General features: G+C 52.2%; 11 protein-coding genes across 11 annotated transcripts; 7 read left to right on the plus strand and 4 right to left on the minus strand.

Moving 5' to 3' along the window:
• Positions 1-353: 353 nt before the first annotated feature.
• On the minus strand, positions 354-1,634 carry VTN49DRAFT_4890 (uncharacterized protein; the record flags this gene model as incomplete). The annotated part of the gene is made up of 1 exon (XM_069412886.1): positions 354-1,634. The coding sequence occupies one exon, from the start codon at positions 1,632-1,634 to the stop codon at positions 354-356; it is 1,281 nt and encodes a 426-aa protein (XP_069266809.1).
• Positions 1,635-2,886: 1,252 nt separating this feature from the next.
• On the minus strand, positions 2,887-4,833 carry VTN49DRAFT_4891 (uncharacterized protein; the record flags this gene model as incomplete). The annotated part of the gene is made up of 3 exons (XM_069412887.1): positions 2,887-3,514; positions 3,564-3,961; positions 4,009-4,833. The coding sequence occupies 3 exons, from the start codon at positions 4,831-4,833 to the stop codon at positions 2,887-2,889; spliced, it is 1,851 nt and encodes a 616-aa protein (XP_069266810.1).
• Positions 4,834-4,910: 77 nt separating this feature from the next.
• VTN49DRAFT_4892 (uncharacterized protein) lies at positions 4,911-5,192 on the plus strand (the record flags this gene model as incomplete). Its single annotated transcript, XM_069412888.1, has 1 exon — positions 4,911-5,192. The coding sequence occupies one exon, from the start codon at positions 4,911-4,913 to the stop codon at positions 5,190-5,192; it is 282 nt and encodes a 93-aa protein (XP_069266811.1).
• Positions 5,193-5,506: 314 nt separating this feature from the next.
• On the plus strand, positions 5,507-6,484 carry VTN49DRAFT_4893 (uncharacterized protein; the record flags this gene model as incomplete). Its single annotated transcript, XM_069412889.1, has 5 exons — positions 5,507-5,665; positions 5,722-5,740; positions 5,806-5,831; positions 5,889-6,030; positions 6,090-6,484. 5 exons carry the CDS (start codon positions 5,507-5,509, stop codon positions 6,482-6,484), a joined length of 741 nt encoding a protein of 246 aa, XP_069266812.1.
• Positions 6,485-6,936: 452 nt separating this feature from the next.
• On the plus strand, positions 6,937-7,914 carry VTN49DRAFT_4894 (uncharacterized protein; the record flags this gene model as incomplete). The annotated part of the gene is made up of 1 exon (XM_069412890.1): positions 6,937-7,914. One exon carries the CDS (start codon positions 6,937-6,939, stop codon positions 7,912-7,914), a length of 978 nt encoding a protein of 325 aa, XP_069266813.1.
• Positions 7,915-8,168: 254 nt separating this feature from the next.
• On the plus strand, positions 8,169-9,449 carry VTN49DRAFT_4895 (uncharacterized protein; the record flags this gene model as incomplete). The annotated part of the gene is made up of 1 exon (XM_069412891.1): positions 8,169-9,449. The coding sequence occupies one exon, from the start codon at positions 8,169-8,171 to the stop codon at positions 9,447-9,449; it is 1,281 nt and encodes a 426-aa protein (XP_069266814.1).
• A 111-nt stretch (positions 9,450-9,560) lies between these two features.
• VTN49DRAFT_4896 (uncharacterized protein) lies at positions 9,561-10,722 on the minus strand (the record flags this gene model as incomplete). Its single annotated transcript, XM_069412892.1, has 5 exons — positions 9,561-10,232; positions 10,292-10,383; positions 10,437-10,505; positions 10,575-10,596; positions 10,654-10,722. 5 exons carry the CDS (start codon positions 10,720-10,722, stop codon positions 9,561-9,563), a joined length of 924 nt encoding a protein of 307 aa, XP_069266815.1.
• A 264-nt stretch (positions 10,723-10,986) lies between these two features.
• VTN49DRAFT_4897 (uncharacterized protein) lies at positions 10,987-11,317 on the plus strand (the record flags this gene model as incomplete). Its single annotated transcript, XM_069412893.1, has 2 exons — positions 10,987-11,034; positions 11,087-11,317. 2 exons carry the CDS (start codon positions 10,987-10,989, stop codon positions 11,315-11,317), a joined length of 279 nt encoding a protein of 92 aa, XP_069266816.1.
• Positions 11,318-11,733: 416 nt separating this feature from the next.
• On the plus strand, positions 11,734-13,402 carry VTN49DRAFT_4898 (uncharacterized protein; the record flags this gene model as incomplete). Its single annotated transcript, XM_069412894.1, has 7 exons — positions 11,734-11,846; positions 11,907-11,997; positions 12,058-12,222; positions 12,283-12,340; positions 12,390-12,987; positions 13,056-13,284; positions 13,394-13,402. 7 exons carry the CDS (start codon positions 11,734-11,736, stop codon positions 13,400-13,402), a joined length of 1,263 nt encoding a protein of 420 aa, XP_069266817.1.
• A 936-nt stretch (positions 13,403-14,338) lies between these two features.
• Positions 14,339-15,604, minus strand: VTN49DRAFT_4899 (uncharacterized protein; the record flags this gene model as incomplete). Its single annotated transcript, XM_069412895.1, has 1 exon — positions 14,339-15,604. One exon carries the CDS (start codon positions 15,602-15,604, stop codon positions 14,339-14,341), a length of 1,266 nt encoding a protein of 421 aa, XP_069266818.1.
• Positions 15,605-19,422: 3,818 nt separating this feature from the next.
• Positions 19,423-21,945, plus strand: VTN49DRAFT_4900 (uncharacterized protein; the record flags this gene model as incomplete). The annotated part of the gene is made up of 1 exon (XM_069412898.1): positions 19,423-21,945. One exon carries the CDS (start codon positions 19,423-19,425, stop codon positions 21,943-21,945), a length of 2,523 nt encoding a protein of 840 aa, XP_069266819.1.
• Between the last annotated feature and the right edge of the window lie 899 nt (positions 21,946-22,844).

Here is a 22,844-nt window from a genome sequence, read left to right on the forward strand (position 1 = left end):
TTATCAAATCATTCAATTGCATTTGCAACTAACGTACTTTAGGGGATTTCCGAGCGAAGGTGTTGTGCAACGGGTATATGGACAGGGAATCATGAGTCGGAAGCGAAACGTAAACACGTAAACAGCAAACATACGGATCAGCAAAAGCCGGGCCATCAATGACATGGAACTCGTCACAACAACAAAAAAACACTCCAACCGATCATGTAAGAACCAGAGCGGAAACAGGGAATGATGATGATAGTATCATTAGAACTCCCCGTGGACTGAAATTCCATGACGCCATGCAATAATTGCTTCAAAAAAAAGAATGAATATCAACCATTATTATAAGAATCGATCATGGCTGAAATTCAGGAAACGCTCACGCCACTTCCGCCGGTACTCCAGCGGAGCCGTTTGATAAATCCGTCGCGGACAGCCTCGCGTCCGCAGTTAGCCGATGCTCCCGCACTTGCAAGTGGTCCGGGACCAGAGCCGAGCAGACCCGCCTCGGCGCGACCAACTTCGCGCCCGAGCACGTATCCCGCAGAGAAACTGATCACGGTGACAACTGCAATGACGCCAGCACTGACGACCCAGGTCATGAGCGTTGGCGCGTCGGCCGACACCGAGTCTGACATGCCAGCACGACGCGTCTTTTTTGATGCCGATATTTGTGAGGATTCGCGATCCCTGGATGACGATGCGCGACGCTTGGATTTCGACGCCGCACGGGATTCCTCCGTTCTGGCGGATCTGTTGTGCCGCGAGTAACGGTTGTCTGACGACGGGCTGGCGTTGCCGCGTCGCGTTCGGATATCGGGCTCGTCCATTTCCTCCCCCATGGCCACCGACTCTGATACTAAGCGGAAAGACGTGGGCTGCTGTGCAGTGGATGGACCGGCTGGAGCGGGTGGGCTTTCCGTTTTTGGCAGCCCACGAGCCGCAGCCGCGCATGACAGCAACGTAGATAGGCTGGCACGCAGCGCAGCGTCGTGATCGGCTTGATATGAAGGCGAGATCACATTGTAAGGGCTATGTTGCACTCGATACGACCGTCGCCGACCGGTGGTTCCGGCCGATGGGCGCACTGTCGTTGCCTGACTGCTGCTGGACACCATACTTGGGCTCGGGCGAGGTCCAGATGTAGTGTATGATCTCCCTCGAGCATGCCGTGGAGGGTGAGAGAAGACGTTTGGCTGAGGTACAAAAGGGGATGAGCTGATCGCTGCCGTGCAAAGTGCGGTGGAACGGTCATCCTCCTCGCTGGACGATAACTCTTCCGACATCGACCCATGATGGAGGAGCAGAGCGTCCCCGCGCGAGCGCGCTACCACATCTTCATTCGAACCACTGAGAACTCGATCCGATTCGCTCTCGCTCTCCTCATATTCTTCCTGACTGCTGCTTGCCATGCTCTGCTCCAACCCGTAGTTGGCTGGCGCCGACGTCATCGATTGCCATTGTCGTTCTCCTGGCTTGTAATCTGACGTTCGTCGTTCAACACGGAGACCAGTCGTGACTATCTCGTCCGCCGCGGCGGCAGATGACAGGGAGGAAGACGACGGCTGAGACGAGACCTCGATCCACGAATCTATGTAATACTGTAGTGAGTACATGTCTAACGGATCCAAAGATGGTGTTATCTCCATGTTGGCGGTATCGCAAGAAACGGGCGATTGAATATTCACGGTCGGATAGAAGCGGTGAAGGTGGAGAGAATGTATCCTTACCTTCAGATCGCACTCCTGTCTCTCCCGGTTGAAATCGTGACCCGGGGCGGTTGCCTCTGGCCATCTGATTTCTGTCACGGCCACGAGTCACCTGCCTGGTTGTCCTCGCTGTGTCGGTGCTGTGATCGAGTTGATGGCTGGACTCCATCATGAAGCGGGCAGACACCACGGAAAACTCAACTTGCGGTGAGTACTCTCTCGAGAGTAGATTCTTCAAGGTTGTTCCGGACGGATAACAGGGATTAGAATCTTGCCGGTCCGACGCTCTCGTTCAAGGCTAGGATATGGAATACGGTTCCCGGCCGACTGCTGCTTCTAACAATCACGAGACGGTCAACCAGGTCGAAGATGGCCGAGAACGGTCACGGGTTCGTTGACCAAGGAACAAGGAGGGTCATCTGGCGACAGGGGAGGGGCTGACGTGCGTTCCCAAAGCGTGATTACAGCCACAAGAACCTTGCCGACTTGGGCTCGAACCCTGGGTGGACAACTCGAGCAGTCAACGTCGAAAGCTGCGATAGGGCAGGAGAGATGCAAGCAGCTCTGAAGGCGAGACACCAACCCCTGTGTGTTGAGCGCCCAACAAAGCGCCCAGAGAAACGTGGTCGGAAGCGTGGAGATAAGCAGAATGCGGGGTTCCCGCTTTTGTTCCACGCACCACACGTTATAGCCCACGCTACCACTAGCGCCAACTGGCCTGGCACTCTGGCCTGCGGTGGGCCGTGGAAATAGACCCTGACCGGCTTCTAGCGGTTAGGGGTGTGCCAAAGGGTCCTGCGACGATGTTTTGTGAATATGATCACCGCCAATCTTTCCCAACGGCAAACCTGGGTCAAAGCCTGAGGCATCAATAGAACTGGCAGATCAAGGTTCAACGTCTGGTTGCTTGCTTGGAGACGTTAAGTTCAAACAGATGGCGGGAAGTTGACTACGATACACCGTATAGCTATATGATACGGTGCTGATGAATAGTTATCGGATAAACTGCCCTAATAATAGTCCAGATTGAGGCCCAGTAACAAAGGACGAGATTGTTCAATAGATCCAGCAACTACATGAACACATGAAACGACAAACTTTTGGGAAGTCTAAACGAGACTTCATCAAGAGCCATGCATGAAATATCAAATACAGACAACGGTGGAACCTACCGTTACAGATAACAGTTATTTTAATCAAAAGTGACCTTCTTGCCCGAAAACTCGCCAAAACCACCGCGTTTCGTGGTATTGGCCATTGTAGCATTGGCACCAGTGCCAGGTCCACGGCCTCCACGGCCCGCGGCGCCACCTCGGCCACCACCGCGTCCGCCGCGTCCGCCGCGACCACCACGACCACCGCCGTGAACCCCGCGCTGAGAGTCATTGGACCGCGGTGTGGTGAAGTCCAGCCGAAGCGGCCGGCCGCTAACCACAGTACCTTGGAGGTCATTCAGTGCAGCACGAGCCTCGTCAACAGAGGAGAATTGGACGTAACCGAACCCCTTGGGACGGCCGCTCTCGGGGTCTGTTGGCAGGCGAATACCAACAATGTTTCCCTTCTCGGAGAAGGTCTTGCGGATATCGTCTTCGCTGGTACTGAAAGCGATGTTACCAACAAACAACGTGTCACTCTCGGGGCTGGTTTGATCCCCGAACGCCTTTGCGCGCGACTGAGCACGCTCGCGAGGATCAACCTGGTTGGCATCACGAGGCTTTGCAAAGTCGAGGTTGATGGTGCGCCCGTCGATCTCGGACCCAGACTTGGCATCGTACGCTTTCTTTGCGTCTTCGGCATTTGTGAATTCAACATAGCCGAATCTGGTCCAGAGTTAGTGAAGTCTTCTCAGGAGAAAAGACACAAACTTACCCTCGCGAGCGACCAGACGCGCGGTCGGTCATGATCCGAACACCAGCCAGCTCACCAAACTCCTCAAACTCGCGACGAAGCCAATCCTCGTCGACGTTCCAGGAGAGATTGCCAACGAACAGATTGGGGGTGGCTTCGGAATTAGCAGCCTTGGTTTTGGATTTCTTCGCGGGAACAGAAGGTTCCTCGTCGGCTTTCCGTTTCTTTTGAGGCTTCTTGACCTCCTCCTCTTCCTTCTCGCTCTCTTCGTCGCTCTCAGCTTCACTTTCTTCGCTTTCACTGCTATCTTCGCTTTCACTGCTATCTCCGCTTTCCTCCTCGGATTCAGACTCGGACTCTTCAGAGTCCTCTTCGTCGGAATCCGAGCTGTCCTTATCGGACTCTTCAGATTTCGATTTCTAGACAATATCAGTATGTGTCGTGAACGGATAGAGATCCTACGAACCTTGACACCGTTGACCTTGATATCCTTCGCAGATGACTTGGCCTTGGGGGCCTCCTCTTCGCTCTCGGATTCCTCCGAGTCCGACTCGGATTCTTCCGACTCAGACTCTTCCTCCGAAGCGGACGAGTCAGGCTCAAAGGCCTTACCGGTCTTCTTAGTTGGTTTGTCATCCGCAGACTCATCCGATTCGGACTCTTCGTCTGAGTCTTCCTCCGAATCCTCTTCGGACTCTTCCTCGGAGTCAGATTCGGCGGCTTTACCAGCCTTTTGAGCACTAGCCTTCTTAGCCGGCTTCTCCTCCTCGGACTCTTCCGATTCAGACTCGTCTTCCGAATCTTCCTCCGAGTCAGATTTAGCCGCCTTGTCGGCCTTCTGACCATTGACCTTCTTAGACGACTTCTCATCTTCAGATTCGTCGTCGGAGTCAGAGTCGGCCTCCTCCTCCTCGGATTCTTCCTCGGATGTAGACTCTTCTTCCTCCGACTCAGAGTCATCCTCTGATTCAGACTCGGAAGACTCTGCCTTCTTGGTCTGCTTCTTGGCGTCCTTGCTAGGTTTCTTCACCTCAACCTCGCTCTCACTCTCGCTCTCGCTCTCCGAAGTACTCGTCATCTCTTCGTCAGAATCGGAGTCAGATTCGGAGCTGCTCGGAGTAGGTTCCTTCTTCTTGCGACGAGCCTCTTCCTCCTTGTCCTTGATCTTGCGTGCGATCTCCTTGCTCTTTGCCTTGGAGGATTGCGACGGCTTGACGACACCGGCGCCCTTGACCTTGGTCAAGGTCTTATCGGCCGGCTTCGTAGCCTTCACTGACTTTGTCTTGGACATGGTGGCTTGGAGACTGTTAGCAATGAAAAGCGAAATGGGACATAGTATCCTACTAGATTGAAAACGAGGAGCGTAAAATGCGCAAATCCCACGACTTTCTTAACCCGCAAAAAATATTACAAGCAAGACGATCTTGCTTGGATATAAGCCCTCAGGAAAGCCCACACAGCAGGATTGATCAATCACAGAGATCAGCCACAAAGCTCACAAATAACCCTCAGTTGAGCCCACGGCGACGGACAGGTAATAATGCAGCCCTCAGTGATGAAGCCCACGAATGCGCCCACAGAAAGTGCAGTATCCCACAGCCCTCAGTCCCAGTCAGCTCACACGAGGTAGACGTAGATTTGCAAAAGTAGTACTGAGTACTACGTCTGCCAATCCCACCGTGAAACAGGAACACCAAATGATGCCCAGATATTCAATACTGGGCGAGAAGCAGAATCCAAACGGCGGTGGTAAGCAAAAGCGACAAGCAGGAAAAAATTCCTAGCTTACAATCCGGCTGATAAGGAAAATTTCGTTCCCAAGCTGTTTACCGCCTTGAGCAGAATTTTACCGCTTTCCTTATACAGTTTAGCTTTATCACGTGAAAGGGACGCCAAGATTTTGGACAGTTGATTGAGCTCCACTCCAGCTCCATGCTTCGAAGCTTCAAACAACTGCCTTGAAAATGAACTCAGGGCTCCTATTGCGACTGCTGAATCCAGCAGTTCGAACGAGAGGAATTCAACAGCTCCCGCATGTTCGCTCATTTAGTCATGCTACACATCGGTACTTGAGCGTCCCCCCGCGTGGCTGGACGCCAACGCCATTTGTTACAGAGACAGTGGTATGCCCTTACGTGATTCCGACTTCATTGGCTCGACACTGATTTAGCGGACATAGGGAGGAGGCTGGCACACATGTATGGCAAATGGGAATGCACTGAGAGTCGGTCCTGGAACGTTAGTCACTGATTGGTTCGCACAGATGACATTTTCTCTCGATTACTCAAGGTAACATTCCGTGAAGTTTTCCCCAGATGGTTCGTCAATAACTCCTAGCGCACGTAGGAGCGGATAGTGTGTCTCAATGGCGAGATTGATGACACAGTTTCGGCGTCCATTGTCGCGCAGCTCTTGTTCCTCGAAGCAGACAACCCCGAGAAACCCATCCATCTGTATATCAACTCCCCTGGTGGCTCCGTGACAGCCGGTAGGGACAATATTTTATCGCTATGTCGTATCAAAGCAATTCGCTGACTCAATCCGAAGGTCTCGCCATCTACGACACGATGCGGTACATCGCTTCCCCTGTCAGTACGATTTGCGTTGGTCAGGCTGCGTCCATGGGGTCCCTGCTACTTTGTGGCGGGGAGCCAGGCAAGAGATACAGCCTCCCCCACTCTTCCATCATGATGCATCAACCCTCAGGAGGACGGTTCGGACAGGCCACGGATATCGCTATTCATGCCAAAGAGATTCTGCGAGTCCGAACACAGTTGAACAAGATTTACGAGCGCCATCTGACTGGCAAGAAGAAACTGACATTAGAAGAAATTGACAAGATGATTGAGCGGGATTATTTCATGGGTGCAGAGGAGGCACTTGAGCTGGGCATCATAGATGAGATTTTGGACCAGCGGATAAAGCCGAAGGAGGGGCAGTGAGGGCACTCCTCGAGCCCACGCCCACCATAACGACTCTGATAATGTCATGTACATTACCTGAGAGGCATTTATAGCAATGATATGTCACGACTCCTATCATTGAGAGTCCATTATACTCCGTTTGGAGTTTGTGCTTGTCGCTCGACGTATAAGTTTTCGTCAGATTTGCATGGCTCGATAGCGGGGGTATTTGCCATTTTGCTCGGATGAGCCGAATTCCGAGAATAAAATAGAGCTCCGTCACGCTCAAGAGGTCAAGAGACAAAAGTAGAGATGCTCAATACTCAAGTATGTAAATTTGATTAATAATTCCGACCGAAACGGTCGGCGAACAGAAAAAAATTGGCTACCTCATAAATGGACTAAATTCCAAGATGCCCCTCAATCAAGACCGACCAGTTTTCTGCTTGATCAGCAATCGGCCACGCAGAAATTAACTGCCGTCTCCTACAATGACAGTGGTGGAGTTTCATGAACACCAAGATCCTGCATCCATTCTGCAATTTCTCCGGGGATATCTGCCCTCCAGCCTGCACATTTATCAGCGCATTCAAGCACCGCAGAACACCCCCGAGCGGCATACACTGCTCCTCGCAACATTCGCCCCTGATTTTGCGCCTGGAAGCTCGAATTCATTAGCCACAGTCTGTTTCGCAGATCGATCTCGACATAACGAATCCCAGGTTTGGGTCTTCAATCCACTTTGCGTCCAGGCAACTCAGCCTGAAGACCTCTCACAAGAAGAATATGGACTTTTGGCGCAGCATCTCCGACAATTACTACGCACAATCAAATGGATTGGTGACAGTTATGCGACGGCAAAACAGAAGCCGCTGAACTATCCTTTCATTCCATTTCTCAAGTTGGCATCGGTCCCAGAACTTCTAACGACAATCTTACTGCGAGACGTCCTCAGAGACGTTCCACCGTTGTCGTACTCAATGTGGGATCAGCTCCTCTTCTCGACTGAGGAAGTCAAGAGAAGGGGCATCCTGTCCAAAGGGCTTCCAGAGGGATATGAATGGGGCACTGTGCCTCGTGAGGAAATTGATCTAGTGGTATCAACCTCCACCGTGAAGAGAGTCGCAGAGACGCTCCTCACCCAACCTAATGTTGCAATCTTCACGACGGGGGACCGAAAAATGGTCGCCTGGGCCTATCTAGGCCTCCAGAAAACTCTCAACACCTTGTTTGTACTCCCGGACCATCGGGGAAAAGGATTAGCCAAGCTTGCGGCTGCTCGGATGCTGGTAGACCTGTATGACGGAGTCGCCGGGGAGGAGAAGGCCCAATGCGACTGGTGCTTTGCAGAGGTTGCTGCGGATAATTCGGAGAGTCAGGGAGTGTGCAAGTCGTTGGGTGCAAGATTCCATGGGAGAGCCGCTTATATGACAATTGACCTCGATCGAGTGGTTCAATCCGGATTATAAAGAGTAGATCGACTACTGAAGATGCAAAGTCATTCATACAGCAGGTCTTTTTTTCATCTCGTTTGAGCACCTAGTAAATTGTATGCCAGTTGACAGTCGACCAAATGGACCAGCAAAACGACTGGAGTTGGTCAGATACTTACCATTTTAGGTATTTGTTACCGTAAATACCGAAGAAAGTTTAAAGCACTGAAAACGCGTGAAGTACTCATTGTCGAGTTCAAGCTAGCAACAGCAACTCAAAATCCATCAAAATGCTCTGCTCCTCTCAGCACCTCTCCTACGCTTCATGGCGTTTGGAAGTATTTCGAAGACTCTTTTTGCCCGTCAGTTCGACCAGTGCAACCTATCAGCTAAAGCGCCGCCAGCGATTTTCCACCTCCAAACCGCACAATTCCCTTGATGAGCGAACCCCTAGCAATCATGAATCTTCGAATCGGCACCAGGCTGCCGAAAATTCTACGACCTCGGAAAAAAATGCTGCTCAAGATAATGTGACCGCGGCCCGTCCGTCAGACCGTCTTCCCAAGTCTCCGTTCCTGAACAAGGTCCGCGATGTATCTCAAAAGGAACGAAAGCGAAGACCTACGAAAGAAGATCTAGATCGGTTGCGAAGCAATCCATACGCCCTGGCCCTGGCAACACCACCGCGACAATGTATCTTCACTGGATATCGCCAACCTACATTTTTCCTTGCCAACATGGGCTTGGTTCGCCGGCCCCCTGCGCCCAAGGAATCCTTCACAAGACTTTGGTGGACTCCAGTGGATTTGTACAAAGATGAGCTTCTGCGCAACATCACCCCATCAGAAGAGGCTGTTAAAAGAGGCTTCACAAGGGGAAATCCTATGACGAATCCATTGAACGTACGCCTGGCCCGTGTCTCCTATCGTTCACTGCTCCTGCACGAGATGAGTGCCGTTTTGACTCCCAGTACTGGTAAATACAAGAGACACCTTTCGAAGAAGCTGCTCTCTCCGAGATGGAGAGGTAAAAGATCGCCGCTCAGTCAGCAAGATATGAAGGCGCTTGTTTGGCGGCAGGATATGACTTCATTTGTTTTGAAAGGGCTGCGGAAAGAAGCGGCCAAAGCACTTCAGAACGCCGCACCACCTGATGAGGAGACAGGGAGAAAAGTCTGGTCCGTGGTCCTCAGTGCCCAGGAAGAAGTATCCATTCAGAAAATCGAGGAGGGGTTAAAAAAGGTAAACATGGAGAATATGCAGACGGGGGCCGTGCTAGTGATGGGCCATGGAAGCACGACGCCTGAGACAGAATTCCCCAAGTCTGCTCTGCCAGATTATGTGACGCTTCCACAGACTCGGTCCAAAGTTCCTGTCTATGACCTCGGGGTGCTTCTATCGGAAGCAAATCGCCAGTCTCTTCGTGATGCTCACCCCTTGTTCCGCGAGCAAGTGTTGTTCTTTCGCCCAATCCGAACAAAGACACTGCAGGTTTCACTTGCTTTGTGGAGGCTAAAGGGTTATGTCATGCACGATGTGGACTGGATGACAGGACATTCGTTGGACCCGTAAGGCATTGTATTGCCCATTTGTACATAAATCTCTATCGATATATATATACAGCCTCATCTATGTGTAGAATCCTTCAATATCTATGCCAGCTTTACAGGCAAATCGTCTATGTCACTGCTTGGCGACAAGAAGATCTGCAAGCTTGTCAACGTATGCTGCTGGGCGCACCGGACCATTGATAATATCATCTCTGGTGCTAACGCCGGTCAGCACCGCCAAGGTACCTCCCAGCTGGCCCTCGATACCGAAGCGGATATCCGTGTTAACACGATCGCCAACCATGCACGTCCGGGCACGGTTGAGCTGGAACTTGCCCTCGATCGCGTCCAGCATGGCCTGACTGGGCTTCCCCAACGCAACCGGCTCCTGACCGAGCATCAAAATTAACGGAGCGCTGATCGTACCCGCCCCTGGAAACAGGGTCCCCTGATTGGGGAGGGTACTATCAACATTGGTCGCCAGGAAAATTGCACCCCGTCGGATATAATGGTAAGCAAGAGCAAGCTTGAGATAGTTGATATGCAGGTCAAGTCCGACCAAGACAACGCCCACTTCGGGGTCTATTAGTTCGGAGTCGCCGGCAGCGATTCGTCTATAGTCTTCAGGGGTAAAGTCGCGTCGGTAGGCAGGGTCAGTTCCTCCGATAACCTCGACGTTTTCCGCTCTGAGTTCTTGTTCGACTCCACTTTCGCCGAGGACGAACACTTTGCGCTTGCCTTCGGGTAGTTGCAGGATTCGCGAGATGTAGATGGCGGCGCTGTATGAGGATCCGAATATCTCGTCCTGTCGACGGCGGGTGTGCGTCAGGTTTGGTCCTCTACGATCCCAGGGTCCGTCCATACCACCGTGCTAGGTATCCCTAGCGCATCAAACTTCTTCTTATATTCCGCGCGCGATTTCGTGCTATTGTTCGTCACAAAGATAACCTGCTTCCCTGGAACATCACGTCGGCATCATCGATAGATAACTGGCAATGCTTCGCTATACCTTGGCTCCTAAGAAACTCTAGGGTCTCCGCTGTGCCCGGGAACACATGATCGCCCGACCATAGCACACCTGCCTTGTCTCAGACGCAAGGCTCCTTGAAGAAATCTATGGATGGGCTCGGGATTGCAGAATACGCACCGTCGCAGTCGAAGAGAAATACCTACACTCGGACTATCAGCGTTCGGAGCTGTCGTCGGCAGCCAAGCAGAGCACGTACATCGAATCTGTCCAGAAAAGCCCTCAGGGCTTCCTGATTTCCTGTGAGATGAGTCGGCGTTGTTGTCATTCTGTCGTTTCCGTATAAACCCTCAATTCCATTGATTTGGAAAGGAGGGGAGCAATGGCGGGGGATTGGCTCCCTGGTTTTCAATTTCGGTTTAGACCGGTGTTCGGCCGACATTGGTTTTTGACGTGATCTGATTAGGGCTCCTTCAGTCACCTGACAAAGTTTCTCACTTACTTCCCTTCTGGGTGTCTCTACGGCGGTAGAGAGTCTCTTCCATGAGACAAGGTTGCTGTTGACGCTGGTCGACTATCTGCAATCCTTGCAATGCAAGTCGCCGAGATTCTCTCTGACCTAACCTCATTGAGGGCTTGCGTACGTTTACCTGCTTAATTCAGCCGTCTCGTCAAACTGACGCGTTCATCAGGAGCAAGCCGAAGCGTTGGCACTTGTCAACGTTAATCAACAAGCACAAGCCGAGTCCGCTCAAGCGACCGCCAGCGAAGAAAAGCTCACACGAGCAAGGGAACTGGTTGATCTACACTATGGAGTCAAAATGAAATACTGGAATGGTCCCGGCGCGGAGCCGAAACTGGATGCTGATTTGCGGATCGCCCGGGAGAATGTCAACCGGGTTTTGAGAGAACTTAATAACTGACTTGCTATTACGAACGTTGGAAGCCTTGAAATGAGTCTGTGTCTTTGCTTGTTGGATAGTGTCTTACAGTACTAGGTGAGGTCAACAATCCTCAAAAGCATGCGGTATTACCCACCAACACCCCAACGCAGACCAAATATTCATTCATCAATTGAGTAAACCATTTACTCTCTAAATACTGCTTTCATAAGGTATTAGCAACACCCAACAATCATCGAAAGTGCACAGTTGCAGGCGTTCAACACGGAGTTCCATAACATCTCGGAACAGGAAAAACGTAGTTCCGAGAAGCCAATGGCCCGTGCCCGTCATTATCCAGCCTCAAACTGCGAAGAGCCGAAGACCGCATTTGTTCGGCCTCAGTCTCTCCATGCGTGAACCCTGATCCAGTCACCCCGTCGTCAGAGCTGTCCGCTATGTCCACCATGGCGACAAGCGTCGACGCCAAACTCCTGAAGCGGACAAAGTTCCCTCCGGAGTTCAATCAAAAGGTCGATATGACCAAAGTCAATATAGAGGTGATGAAAAAGTACTGTCCGCGTATACTCAATCAAGTTCATGTGCTGCGGTGCTAACCGATTCTCAACAGATGGATTGCAGGAAAGCTATCGGAGCTATTGGGGACCGAGGACGACGTCGTTATCGAGCTTTGTTTTAACCTTCTCGAGCAATCCCGCTATGTATGCTCCCAAATGGTTCTTCCCGTCCGCGACCTAGGACTAACATGCCGGTAACGACAGCCCGATATCAAGTCCCTTCAGATTCAACTTACCGGTTTCCTCGATAAGGACACGCCCAAATTCTGCCAGGAGTTATGGCGGCTTTGTCTCAGTGCACAGGAAAATCCTCAGGGTGTGCCGAAGGAGCTGCTCGAAGCCAAGAAGCTTGAGCTGAAACAGGAAAAGGTATCGTGGCATTCAATACTTGCTGCTGGATGCTGGACAATAATCTAACATCGGTTCCAGTTGGAGGCAGAGAGAGCGGCTGAAGAGGCACGTCGACGAAGAGAGGAAGAACGGAATCGTGAGCGCGAACTTGAAAGTATTAGAGAGAGGGAGCGAAACGAACGGAGGAGGAGAGCCGATGACGATCGTCCTGGTCGCGATTACGACCGAAGAGGGTCGCGAGATTGGTCTCCGCCTCGACGTCGCAGTCCAGACAGGTATAGGGGACGCTATTCACGGCGCGAATTCGATTCCTACGTACCGAGAGGTGGCCGTCGTCGTCGTTCAAGATCATACTCGCGCTCACCAACTCGCTCACCATCTGTTTCCAGATCACCACCAGGGCGTTACCGCTACTCGGAGCGCAGGGACCGGGGACGGGGCCGATCCATTAGCCGAACCCCGTCGCCAGATGAAAGAAGTTACAGGAGGGGCAGGCGACGCAGTCCATCTTACGGTGATGATCGAGATAGATCCGCTACCCGCTATTATTCGTCACGCTCACCTAGTCCCAGAAGACGTCGACGATACTCTACCTCGCGCAGCGCCTCGCGCTCCCCAACCCCCAGACCATATAGAAGAGGCCGTCTCTCACCCCGATCTATTTCGCGATCTCGTTCCGTTTCTCGCTCCAGATCTCGGTCTCGGGATCGTCGGGACAGAGCCCGTCGGAGGCGATCGTATTCTCGAGACTCCCGAGCCGAGCGCAGAGATTCACGGGCTGATGTTTTAAAGGACAGAGGGTCTCGTGATGACGGCCGGTTGAGTCGCAGCAGGTCGCCGAGACGATATAGCCGGTCTCGCTCCCGCAGTGTTACCCCAAAACGTGATGCGACCGTGCGGCGAAGTCCGAGACGCGAGAAGCGACGTCGCTCGCTAGAACGATACGCGCCTGTGGCTAGGCGTCGTCGTAGCAGCTCGTCCGTGAGCGCACCAGAGGAGAAACGGCAGCGGACAGCTGAGCCGGACGATGTGTCAATGAAATCACCCCTTAGCGGTGACAAGAAGGCAGAGGATAGTGAGGTGAGTCGACGCGACCTTATGTTTCCCGAGTTATTATGCCCCTGTTTTTCCCGCATGTTACGATGATGACATATCTATGAATTCACTTGCTCATATTGGGATTGCTCAGGTCAACTAATCTTTTCTACCATACGCGGTCACAGGCCAACCCAGCTCGGCCCAAACCTGTCTCGCGATTGTCAGCGACAGAGCTCCGGGAGAGAGTCCTCCGAGAGAAAATCAAGGCGATGCGACGGCAGAGTTCGAGCGAACAGGCCCACGGCCCTGCCAAGGGCTAGGTAGGTTATTTACTAGCTTCAGCTTTCGACTACCCGGAAGGGGGATTTGCATATGATGTGTGAACCAGAAAAAAGTGATATTGCTCCAAGATTGCATCTAGCGACGAGTAGTTGCACTGTTACAGTAATGTGTAGAGATAGGCATCTATCGACAATGAAGTAATTCCATGGATATTAAATTTTTTTTTTTCAACTGTTCAGAGGTGCTGTAACTGCTCGTGTTGAAGATAGATGAGCGGGTTAATGCCGCACCCGATGATCAGCACGAGATGGAGTAAGAGAAATGGAATTCGACTACTTCCCTGCTTGGGATAAGACCGGCAGCATGGAGGCCGCAATCATGCACACAGCCGTAGGATGCAGATGGCAACTTTTCTTTCGATGCGATCTGACAAAGAGGATAGACTGCAAACACGGTCGATAAACAGTTGGCAAGACTCATCCCTCATTTTCTCCTGATCGGATTCATCAGATATCAATATCCCGTAGCTGACTTAGGAATTGAGTTGTTAGTACGGAGTAGAGTGTCTGCATGCAATTGACTCCATCCTGCCCACAGAGGAGTGGAAAGATTACAGTACCGAGTACATCGTAGATTTGAAGTATTAATAGTTAAACATTACTGTGTAAGTCTAACCGCTGCTCATTAACCTGTACACTTGGTATTATTACATTAAGTCTAACATCAAGATCAAGTCAAAACAGGAAGAAAGTACAGGCGCGATGCAAAATCACCGACCGATACCTCCTCCTCCCAAGACCTGAAGACGACGAATTTACGAGGCGAGGCAAGTGCAAGGGCCGGCACCGACCAGCCAAGCGACCAGGATGGCCTGGATCTCCTGGGTGAGGCCGAGGGTGTTGTCGACAGCACCGGTGACGAGGGCAAGGACCTGAGCAACGACGTTGAGGCTGACACCGACGACGGACTCACCGGCGGCGGCGAGCTCCAGGACGGCGGACAAGGCAGTGCCGAGGACGGCCTCGACGTCACCCTTGAGCCAGGCAACGAGGGCAGCAATGCTCTCCGCATTGAGGGCAGCGAGGGCGTTGAGAGCAACGGCGCGCAGGTGCAGCCAGAGCAGGATGACAGCACGGAGCTCAGCAGTAAGCGGCGAGGCGGCATCCAGGACGAACTGGATGAGGGCGTTGACGGCCTCGAGATCCAGCTCGACGGCAGACTTGCCAGCAGCCAGGAGCTCCAGGGCGGCCTTGACGATGGGGTCCAGCTCGGCACCAACATCCTCCAGGAGGTCGGTGACCTGGCCAATGATGGCGGTGGAGACGATGCCCTCAACAGCGTCGACGGCGGCAGCGACGGTCGAGCCGACAGCAGCAGTCACGTTGGCGAGCTCAGGAAGCTGGATGTCGGCGTTGACACCGACACCAACCTGGCCCTCGAGCCAGAGCTGGATGGCAGCCTTGAGGTCGGCATCCAGAGAAACGGAGGCGTCGGCAAGGAAGGCGGACAGCGCAGCCTTGATGTCAGCCGTGAGCAGGTCGGGGGTACCGCCGTGGGCAATCAGCGAGAGCGCAAGCTGCACGTCGGCATCGAGATCGGCATGAGCCTTGAGGAAGTCGAGCAGGCTAGTCTGGAGAGAGAGATCCAGGGTGACGCCGGCGCCGACGTTGACGGAGACAATGCCGTCCACGTCGACAGCAAGGCCGGCCTTGGCGGCCTTTTGAGCGGCCTTGGGCAGGTGCAGGTTCAGAAGGCCGAGGATCTTAGCAGGCAGGGTCTCGATCTCACCGTCGGCCCAGGCCCTGATGGAGGCGATGATGGACGCGTCCAGCAGACCAGTGAGGCCGTTCAGCCAGACCTTCAGATCCGCCCTGGCATCAAGGTCAATCAGGTCCGCCTTCAGGCCAATGGCAGCGCCGACGAAAGCAGCAGCACCCTTGGCGGTGTTGTTCGCCCAGGCAGCGGCCGGGATGATCTCACCCGCCTTTGTGAGATCGGGCAGATGGCGGCGGGAAATGGTGGTAGGAGCAGCGGCAGCGCTGCCAGCCAGAGCGGCAATGGCAAGAGACGAGAAACGCATGGTGAATTAATGTAAATGACAGTCGGTACTCAAAGGAGTGAATCAAACGAAGGTAAGGTGCTCTAAACGAACGGATGGACGGCAGCCACAACGAGAGACTGGAAGTTGGAGGATGGAAGGAAAGGCGATAATCCTATTTCATATGGACGAGCATGGGTGTTCTTTATATCGCCTTCAATTCAGGGGGGATGTCCATTGTCCCTGTGCCTGAATGCTCCCGCTGGAGCCATGGCATCATCAGCACGGGACTTGCATGGAGCCCGGATGGGCCTGGGTAGTGGCTCCATGGGGCAAAAGCAATAGGTTCTTCCGGTAGGAAGTAGACGAGCCGTCCAAACATGCGCCACGGAGTACGAGGAAGCGCTCCTCCTGGGTTCTCCATAAGACCATAACTGTCTAAACCGAAACGAGCTCAAGCGCCCAGGCTCCGACGATGTGGATCTGGTCAAGTTCGGCCGAGCAGGTCAAGCCTTCAGCTAGGGACAAATTCCAGTTGCCGCATCGTTGTCATGGCTGATCGTTCTCTACCCTCATGTATTTCGTCTTCCAAGCTCGAAGTCCTCAAGAACTCAGTGGCTCAGCCAAGGTGTGATGCTCACTACTGCAGGGACCGCATGCCATTCTCTTTGTAAGGAATTGTTGCTGCTGCACGTTCAGTGTTCAACGGCCGTCAAAAACGTGGAGTGATGACACTGCCGTGTTCAGCTGTGATCGACAAAACCATAATTCAGTCCCGCGCCACTAGCCACAGGGCCGAGGCGCTAGCGGGAGCCACCAGCCAGTTTTGGACTCTCATCTTTTGTGCTGTTTCGGTCGAATGCCCCGTGGCTTGAATTTGGCTTTTCTTGGACCGGGAGCTATGACAAGAAACATGATCGGATCAGCGGATGGTCTCTCCGTCTCCAGAGTCGGCATTACTCATCCAAATACTCACGCGAGCGTCGAACTTTGCGGGACGGACAGGTCACTTTGCTCATTTTCTCGAGAATCCCCCCTGTTTACCAATTGTCAAGGATTAATAGAGCTAATTTAGCCGAACAAGGGATCGCGTTCCTACAGCTGAAAACAAGGATGGATAGGTTCGATGTGATGACGACAAAGACTTAGTTAACTTATGCCGCAAGGAACGGAGCCAATTCCCAGTCACCTGTCAACAGCAACAACAGATGCTCCCGATTTCCGAACCCTTACACCGTACTTGTTACCACTTGATATATTGTTGTCACCCAGAAGCAGGAAATGTCGAAATACTAGTAAGTAATTCTTGGGCAAAGGTCCTTGATTCTGAAGTATTGAATCCACAATTTCCCCTTCTCCATCCAGGTCGTGGATATTGTGATCAGCAGGTGAGACTCGGCCCTGAACTCAGAGCAAGCTCCCATTGGAGTAGACCGTGTTGTTCTCCATAACCAAGGAAGTCCTTTACTGGAACCCAGAAGGAGTGTGATTCCCTCAATAGGCATTACTGCGCCTAGAGAGCGTCTGGGAGAACCCAGCTCCTCTATTCGTACATACTTCACATACAGAGTACAGTAACAGAGGGTTACCTCGACTCTGGCGGAGCCAGGAAATGAATTTGACATATAGCATCAGCTGGGATCGGTTTTCCGTCCTCCGTTGCTTGTTCTCCAGGCATCCACCAAAGCACTTTTTAAGCCAAGACGCCGTCGACAAGACATGCCACACTGTCCCTCAGTGCCCACTGCCCACTCCAGCACTGACCAGTACTGCGTAAACCGCTTTTGAATGTTTCGTTTCGAAGCTATTCACACACTCCGTACGCAGCACCAAGAGCCTAATCATAGGCCGGCCATCCCCAGAGTTGGGGACTCGGGGGGGGGGGACTGTGGAGGCACCGGAAACGAGAAGTCTGGCCACCGTTTCCCTTCCAGACACAGTCGGTGAGTGTATACGGCGATCCGTGCTTTTACTCGCGCGGATACGTGTTCCTGAATAACCTAGGTTAGACCTTTTATAGAAACTAAACTCCCGAGTCCCAGCCTGGTGGGAAAAAAAAGAGCACCAAGTGGACCCAGGGGAAAACTTGGGCATTCGTTTCCGACGATCACTGGAATCAGTGGAAACTGTGGAATAATTCACGAAGAGCGAAAGAAGAGCGATTTCAAATCAGCGATGATAAGGACGTCGAGAGTTGAGCATCTCCTCTCAAACTTCGGCAAGCTCGAGTTTCGAGCGCGTCGAGCAACAAAACTAACGTCTCACGTAAGGGGGAGGTGAAGTTGATTGGTTGAGGGTCTTCCCAAATCGATTTATTGATTTACCAAACCTTCATTTTGCACGAATGACGAGCAAATCCAGTCATTCAATCAAATTTCAATTGGAATCGACCAGTCCTGGGCAACGGCACGGTGTAAGACTTAACAAACTTCCCGATGGTTAGTAACAAACTTTTGTGGCAGTTCACCAAGGACCCTGGACGTCCTCGACTCCTGGGTAGACTGAGTCAGTGCACAGTGGTTTCTGCAGAGCCCAATCCCAGACCACGTGGGTTAAGTACTCTCACAATTCCTGCAGAGCTTTGGTTATACAAACGTCCTCCGTGAAGTTACGGTGTCACGAAATACTGCAAGTCTGCAGGACTTAGTACTTGCTGCACTCAGACTCGGCTCGTACTCCGCAGCTTATCGAAGGGCCTCTCGCCAAACAACTTGGCATAGCAGTGAGCTTCGGGCTTTGGCCGCGTGCTGCCAATAGTGCACTACCCACTACTGCAACACCCATGGAGAATTGAAGACCGACTCCTGGCCATGATTCCCAGTTGTTGGTTTCCCAACCTGATCGACATCAGCTTGACCATGCCGATTTCCAAAAAATCAAACTCGCCTTTCGCGTTGAGCTCCAACAATGGGATCATATCATCGACGCGGCAAGAACTTCTTGGAATGGAAAGGATCAAGTCTAAAGCGGTCAATAATACGAGTGCAATCTAGAGTCCGAGCCTATGAGCAATCTGAGTGGTGTACAAACTCGATAGGTCGCCGAAGCGAACGGTGACGAAATCGATCTTATCAGGGCTAACTAGCTAACTACCTGAACAACTTAGATAATACTATCGTGTTGACGCAGGACGCTAACGCATTCACTTCGTGATGACCAACGACGATGACCTATGAACGATTTCCATGACCTCAACTGGCTGAAGTTTGCAAAGGAGCCAATGTACTTATGATTGAGCTTCGTTTCCAGATTCGAAGTGTTGCCCGATGTTCCGAGAACGATTCTCCAGTCAAGGGTTGAAGGGATTCAGGGGCTCCAATTCTGCGATACGCAGTACTGTACTCCGCACCTTGACAGCGAAACCCCCTGCACCTTGGATGTTGAACAATCTAGATTACGATGGAAGTCTCGTATCAGAGAAGGCTTTGCCGTACCGCCCGAGACTTGTTCCAGCGTCCGACATCGCGGTTGTAAGAGGACAATGCAGTTGAAAACCGAACATTGAAATGGCTCTCGAGTTTCACTCTTCATTATTGAATTCTTCACAGTGTATGAGACTACGAGGACTGTAGAATTCTCATCTTCTAAGTGTTCACTCACCGGGGTAGACCTTAAAAGGTTATTGCCGGGAATGGAAGGAATCAGATGTTGCTATAGTCTCACGTGACTTGGTTGTCCTGGTAACAATTGTTGATGATGTGAAATCACGTGACTGAAATCTGCGCCAAGGGCAAACAACAGCCCAGCCACTTCGATTGTTGTGCTTGTGTGAGAACCTCTCGAAACAACTAGACGACGCGCCTTTGGATTTTTTGGAAGCCAAATTCTCGATGTACAGTCGGAATCTTCAATAGAACACAATGGCCGACGAGGCTTCTCCTGCTTCATTATCATACGCCCACGATAGCAGCAGTCACCGCTCATCAATTGGTCGACAATCTTCGCAATCGTCACGGTCGTCACTTCTCCGACATAGTTCGACACGCATATCCCCAGCATCCAGTATCTCAGCATCGCGCAATGTTCAGACATCAATGCGTCACAATTATTCTGCCGACAGCTCCGATGATGAAGTTCCGGAGCCGAAATTCAGCGCCTCGGTCAAGGCATTGTTGGAAGGAGATGCGATGAGTATAGACACATCGCCCAGACAGGAAACTAGCGCAAAGAGATTAAGCATCGTTGATAGAGAGCGCCGCTCTCCAACCCCTGCTGCTCCTCGACCAGAGAGGCATGTTCGAGTCACTTCACCCCATGAGCAATCGAATGGGAGTCCGGCTCCACGTGTGGTTCGGATAGCGTCTGTACGCATGGCATCGAGGCCGGGAAGCTCTGACGGCCAGGAACATGGCCATTCGGAAAAAGATTTCATCACACCGGCCCCGAAACCCCGCAGTGTTCGCATCACGGGTTCAAGAAGCACATCACATTCTCCGTGGTCAACGTCGCCAACTGGCCAGAAGTCGGGGGGAAGTGATGCTTTGGGCCGTTTGCGGAGTGAAGGCCTCTCTGGTGACGACAACGCACCACGCGCAGATGAAGACCATGCACCGCGGATAGGAACCGCGTCTGTTCTGCGAAACCGTGCAGGCGACGAGCCTGGAATTCAGAGCTCTTTGCGGATCAAACGGGTCGGGAGATTGACCGGCTCGTTTCTCAATGGCCCAGCTAGACGTGGTGTGCTGCGTCGGCAAAGTGAGGAAAACAACGAGCCATCGCCTGTAGAAGAAGGTTCGCCGGAGAATCCCAAAGAGCCCGAGGAAAAGCATCGCGCAGGCTCGCCTGAGCAACCCGCTCGGAAAAACTACTCACCAAGATTATCCTGGATTGACTCCGATCCCCGTGTGCTGGAAAAGCCAGCGCCGGCGCGTTCTCAGAATCACGTGGAGGAACCATTTCGGGAGAGTTCCTCGCCCCAGTCCGCTGGGTCGCATTCTCGCACGCCTCGCACATCCTCTGGGGGCTCTCTGCCTTCTGAAGATGCCAAAGCGCAACAACCCGTATATCGAGTACCACCACCTCCCAACTTGCCGTCGGGTCAAGATCAAGAAAATGACCCGCCACCTACGTTCAAGCGAACGAAACCATCAGCCTTTAGCAGTCTTCTGGACAAGCAGGGCAAACTGTCAGTGGTCTACGATGATGATGATAAGAAAGGCGCAGACCAGGCCCCTGAGGGCAACTCGCCCCGGAAACCTCTGTCTTCCCGCAGCAACAACACGCCGCACCGAGCCCCGCCGCCGCCGCCGAAGATGTCAGTTCTCGAGACGGCTACGGCCAGTGGAGGCGCTGCCAGCACGTCTCATTCACGGAAGAAGCGGAGTCAGGTGACGATCAATCAAAAGACATTTACCCGCATGGACTGCATCGGGCGAGGAGGAAGCTCGCGTGTCTACCGGGTGATGGCAGAAAACTACAAGATCTTTGCGCTGAAACGAGTAAATCTGGAGGATGTCGATCGTCTCACGCTGGCGGGTTACAAAGGAGAGATCGAACTCCTCAAAAAGTTGGAGAACGTTGAGCGAGTGGTCCGTTTATTTGATTGGGAGCTCAATATGGAGAAGCACACGCTCAGTGTGCTGATGGAAATTGGTGAATCTGATTTAGAAAAGATCCTCACCTATCGCTTGAATGCGGACGACGCCAAGTTCGACATCAGCTTCACGCGCTACTACTGGAAAGAGATGCTAGAGTGCGTGCAGGCGGTGCATGATTTCAATATTGTTCACTCCGATCTGAAGCCCGCCAACTTCCTGCTGGTGCAGGGGCGGTTAAAGCTGATCGATTTTGGCATTGCGAATGCCATCCAAGACAACACAGTCAATGTGCATCGGGAACAGCAGGTCGGCACGCCGAATTACATGTCGCCCGAGGCTTTGATTGATGCGAACGCGGCGCTGGGGCTTCCAGCCAGCGTAGGCAAGATGATGAAGCTGGGGAAGCCAAGCGACGTGTGGAGTCTTGGGTGCATTCTGTACAAGATGGTATACGGACAGCCGCCGTTTGCACGTATCGCCAAGTACATCGAGCGCATCATGGCCATCCCGAACCCCAAGGTGGCTATCGAGTTTCCAGAGTTTGCCATTGGCGGGGTAACTGTTCCTGCGGGCCTGATGCGGACAATGAAAGCATGTTTGCAGCGCGATCAGACACTCCGGCCGACAGTGAAGGAGCTCCTGCGTGAGGGAGACCCATTCCTGTACCCGGATACTCGGCTCGAGGGCACTGTTCCGGTGTCACAGGAGATGATCGGCCGGATCCTGACCAATGTTGTCAACCACTGTCGTACGCGCGGGATACCATCGGAGCAAGAAGTGGCCGCATGGCCGGCGGGATTCTTTTCGAAAATCAAGGCTGCGGTGGAAGAGGAAGGTCGGCGTTAGTCTGGTTGAATGGGTTTGGAGTTCTTTTTGGGTTTTTGTTCGGGCGTGTTATCGTGTTTATATTGGATGTGCATATTGGGTTCTGGCGAAGGTCTTTTGTTTCCTTGATACCTTTCGTGTCGATCATTTGGTTTCCTTTGTAATGGGCGAGGCGTTCATTTCTTAATGGACAGTTGTATTAACTTGTCGACCGGAAAACCGTTGGCCTGCCACTGTCGGTTCTTGCTCTGGATGATGCAACTTTCCCATTATCGCCCCTCAGCGGGCACACCTTTGGCAAAAGACAGTGGTTGATCTGTCTTCGGATCAACGTGACAAAGTCATGTTCCTAATGTACGACCAGGCCATCAACAGGCCGAGTTTCCTATGGATATATTATTTCCTGTCCCTAGATTAGTCTAGTTAGAAGCTGCTTCACACCCCAAATTTCCTATCATTGGAACTAGCTTTCCGAAGTCGCTGCCTGTAACTTCGTCAACTGGGCTTCAATTATTGCCAACACCAGTTGGACACTCAAGAGGTCCAAATTCGATAGTTCTCGTTCGGCGACTGTGAGCTGTTTTGGTTTTTTTTTTTTTTTTTTTTTTTTTTTTTTTTTTTTTTTTTTTTGGCCACGGTAGGATTCAGCTCTGGGTCTTCAATCCGAATTTCACCCTCCACCTTTCGGATGTGAAGCCTTTCCAACGGAGAAAGTGGCTAATATATGAAATCATTTAGACCTGGATCTTTCGTCTTGGACAGATTCAATAACTGAAGGGGTTATGATCCACTTTTTCTATTAGAAAGATATACCGCAGTATAAGGACTCAATGCTTGACGAATCGACCAAAGTCCGAACTCAACTCCCCATATTGGAGAATGCACGTTCTCCTACTTTCTTCGGCGTAGCACGAATCAAT

The sequence above is a fragment of the Thermomyces lanuginosus genome (assembly GCF_041956635.1).
Source record: "Thermomyces lanuginosus strain ATCC 200065 unplaced genomic scaffold VTN49scaffold_32, whole genome shotgun sequence".
In the NCBI taxonomy this organism is placed as follows: Eukaryota; Fungi; Ascomycota; class Eurotiomycetes; order Eurotiales; family Trichocomaceae; genus Thermomyces; species Thermomyces lanuginosus.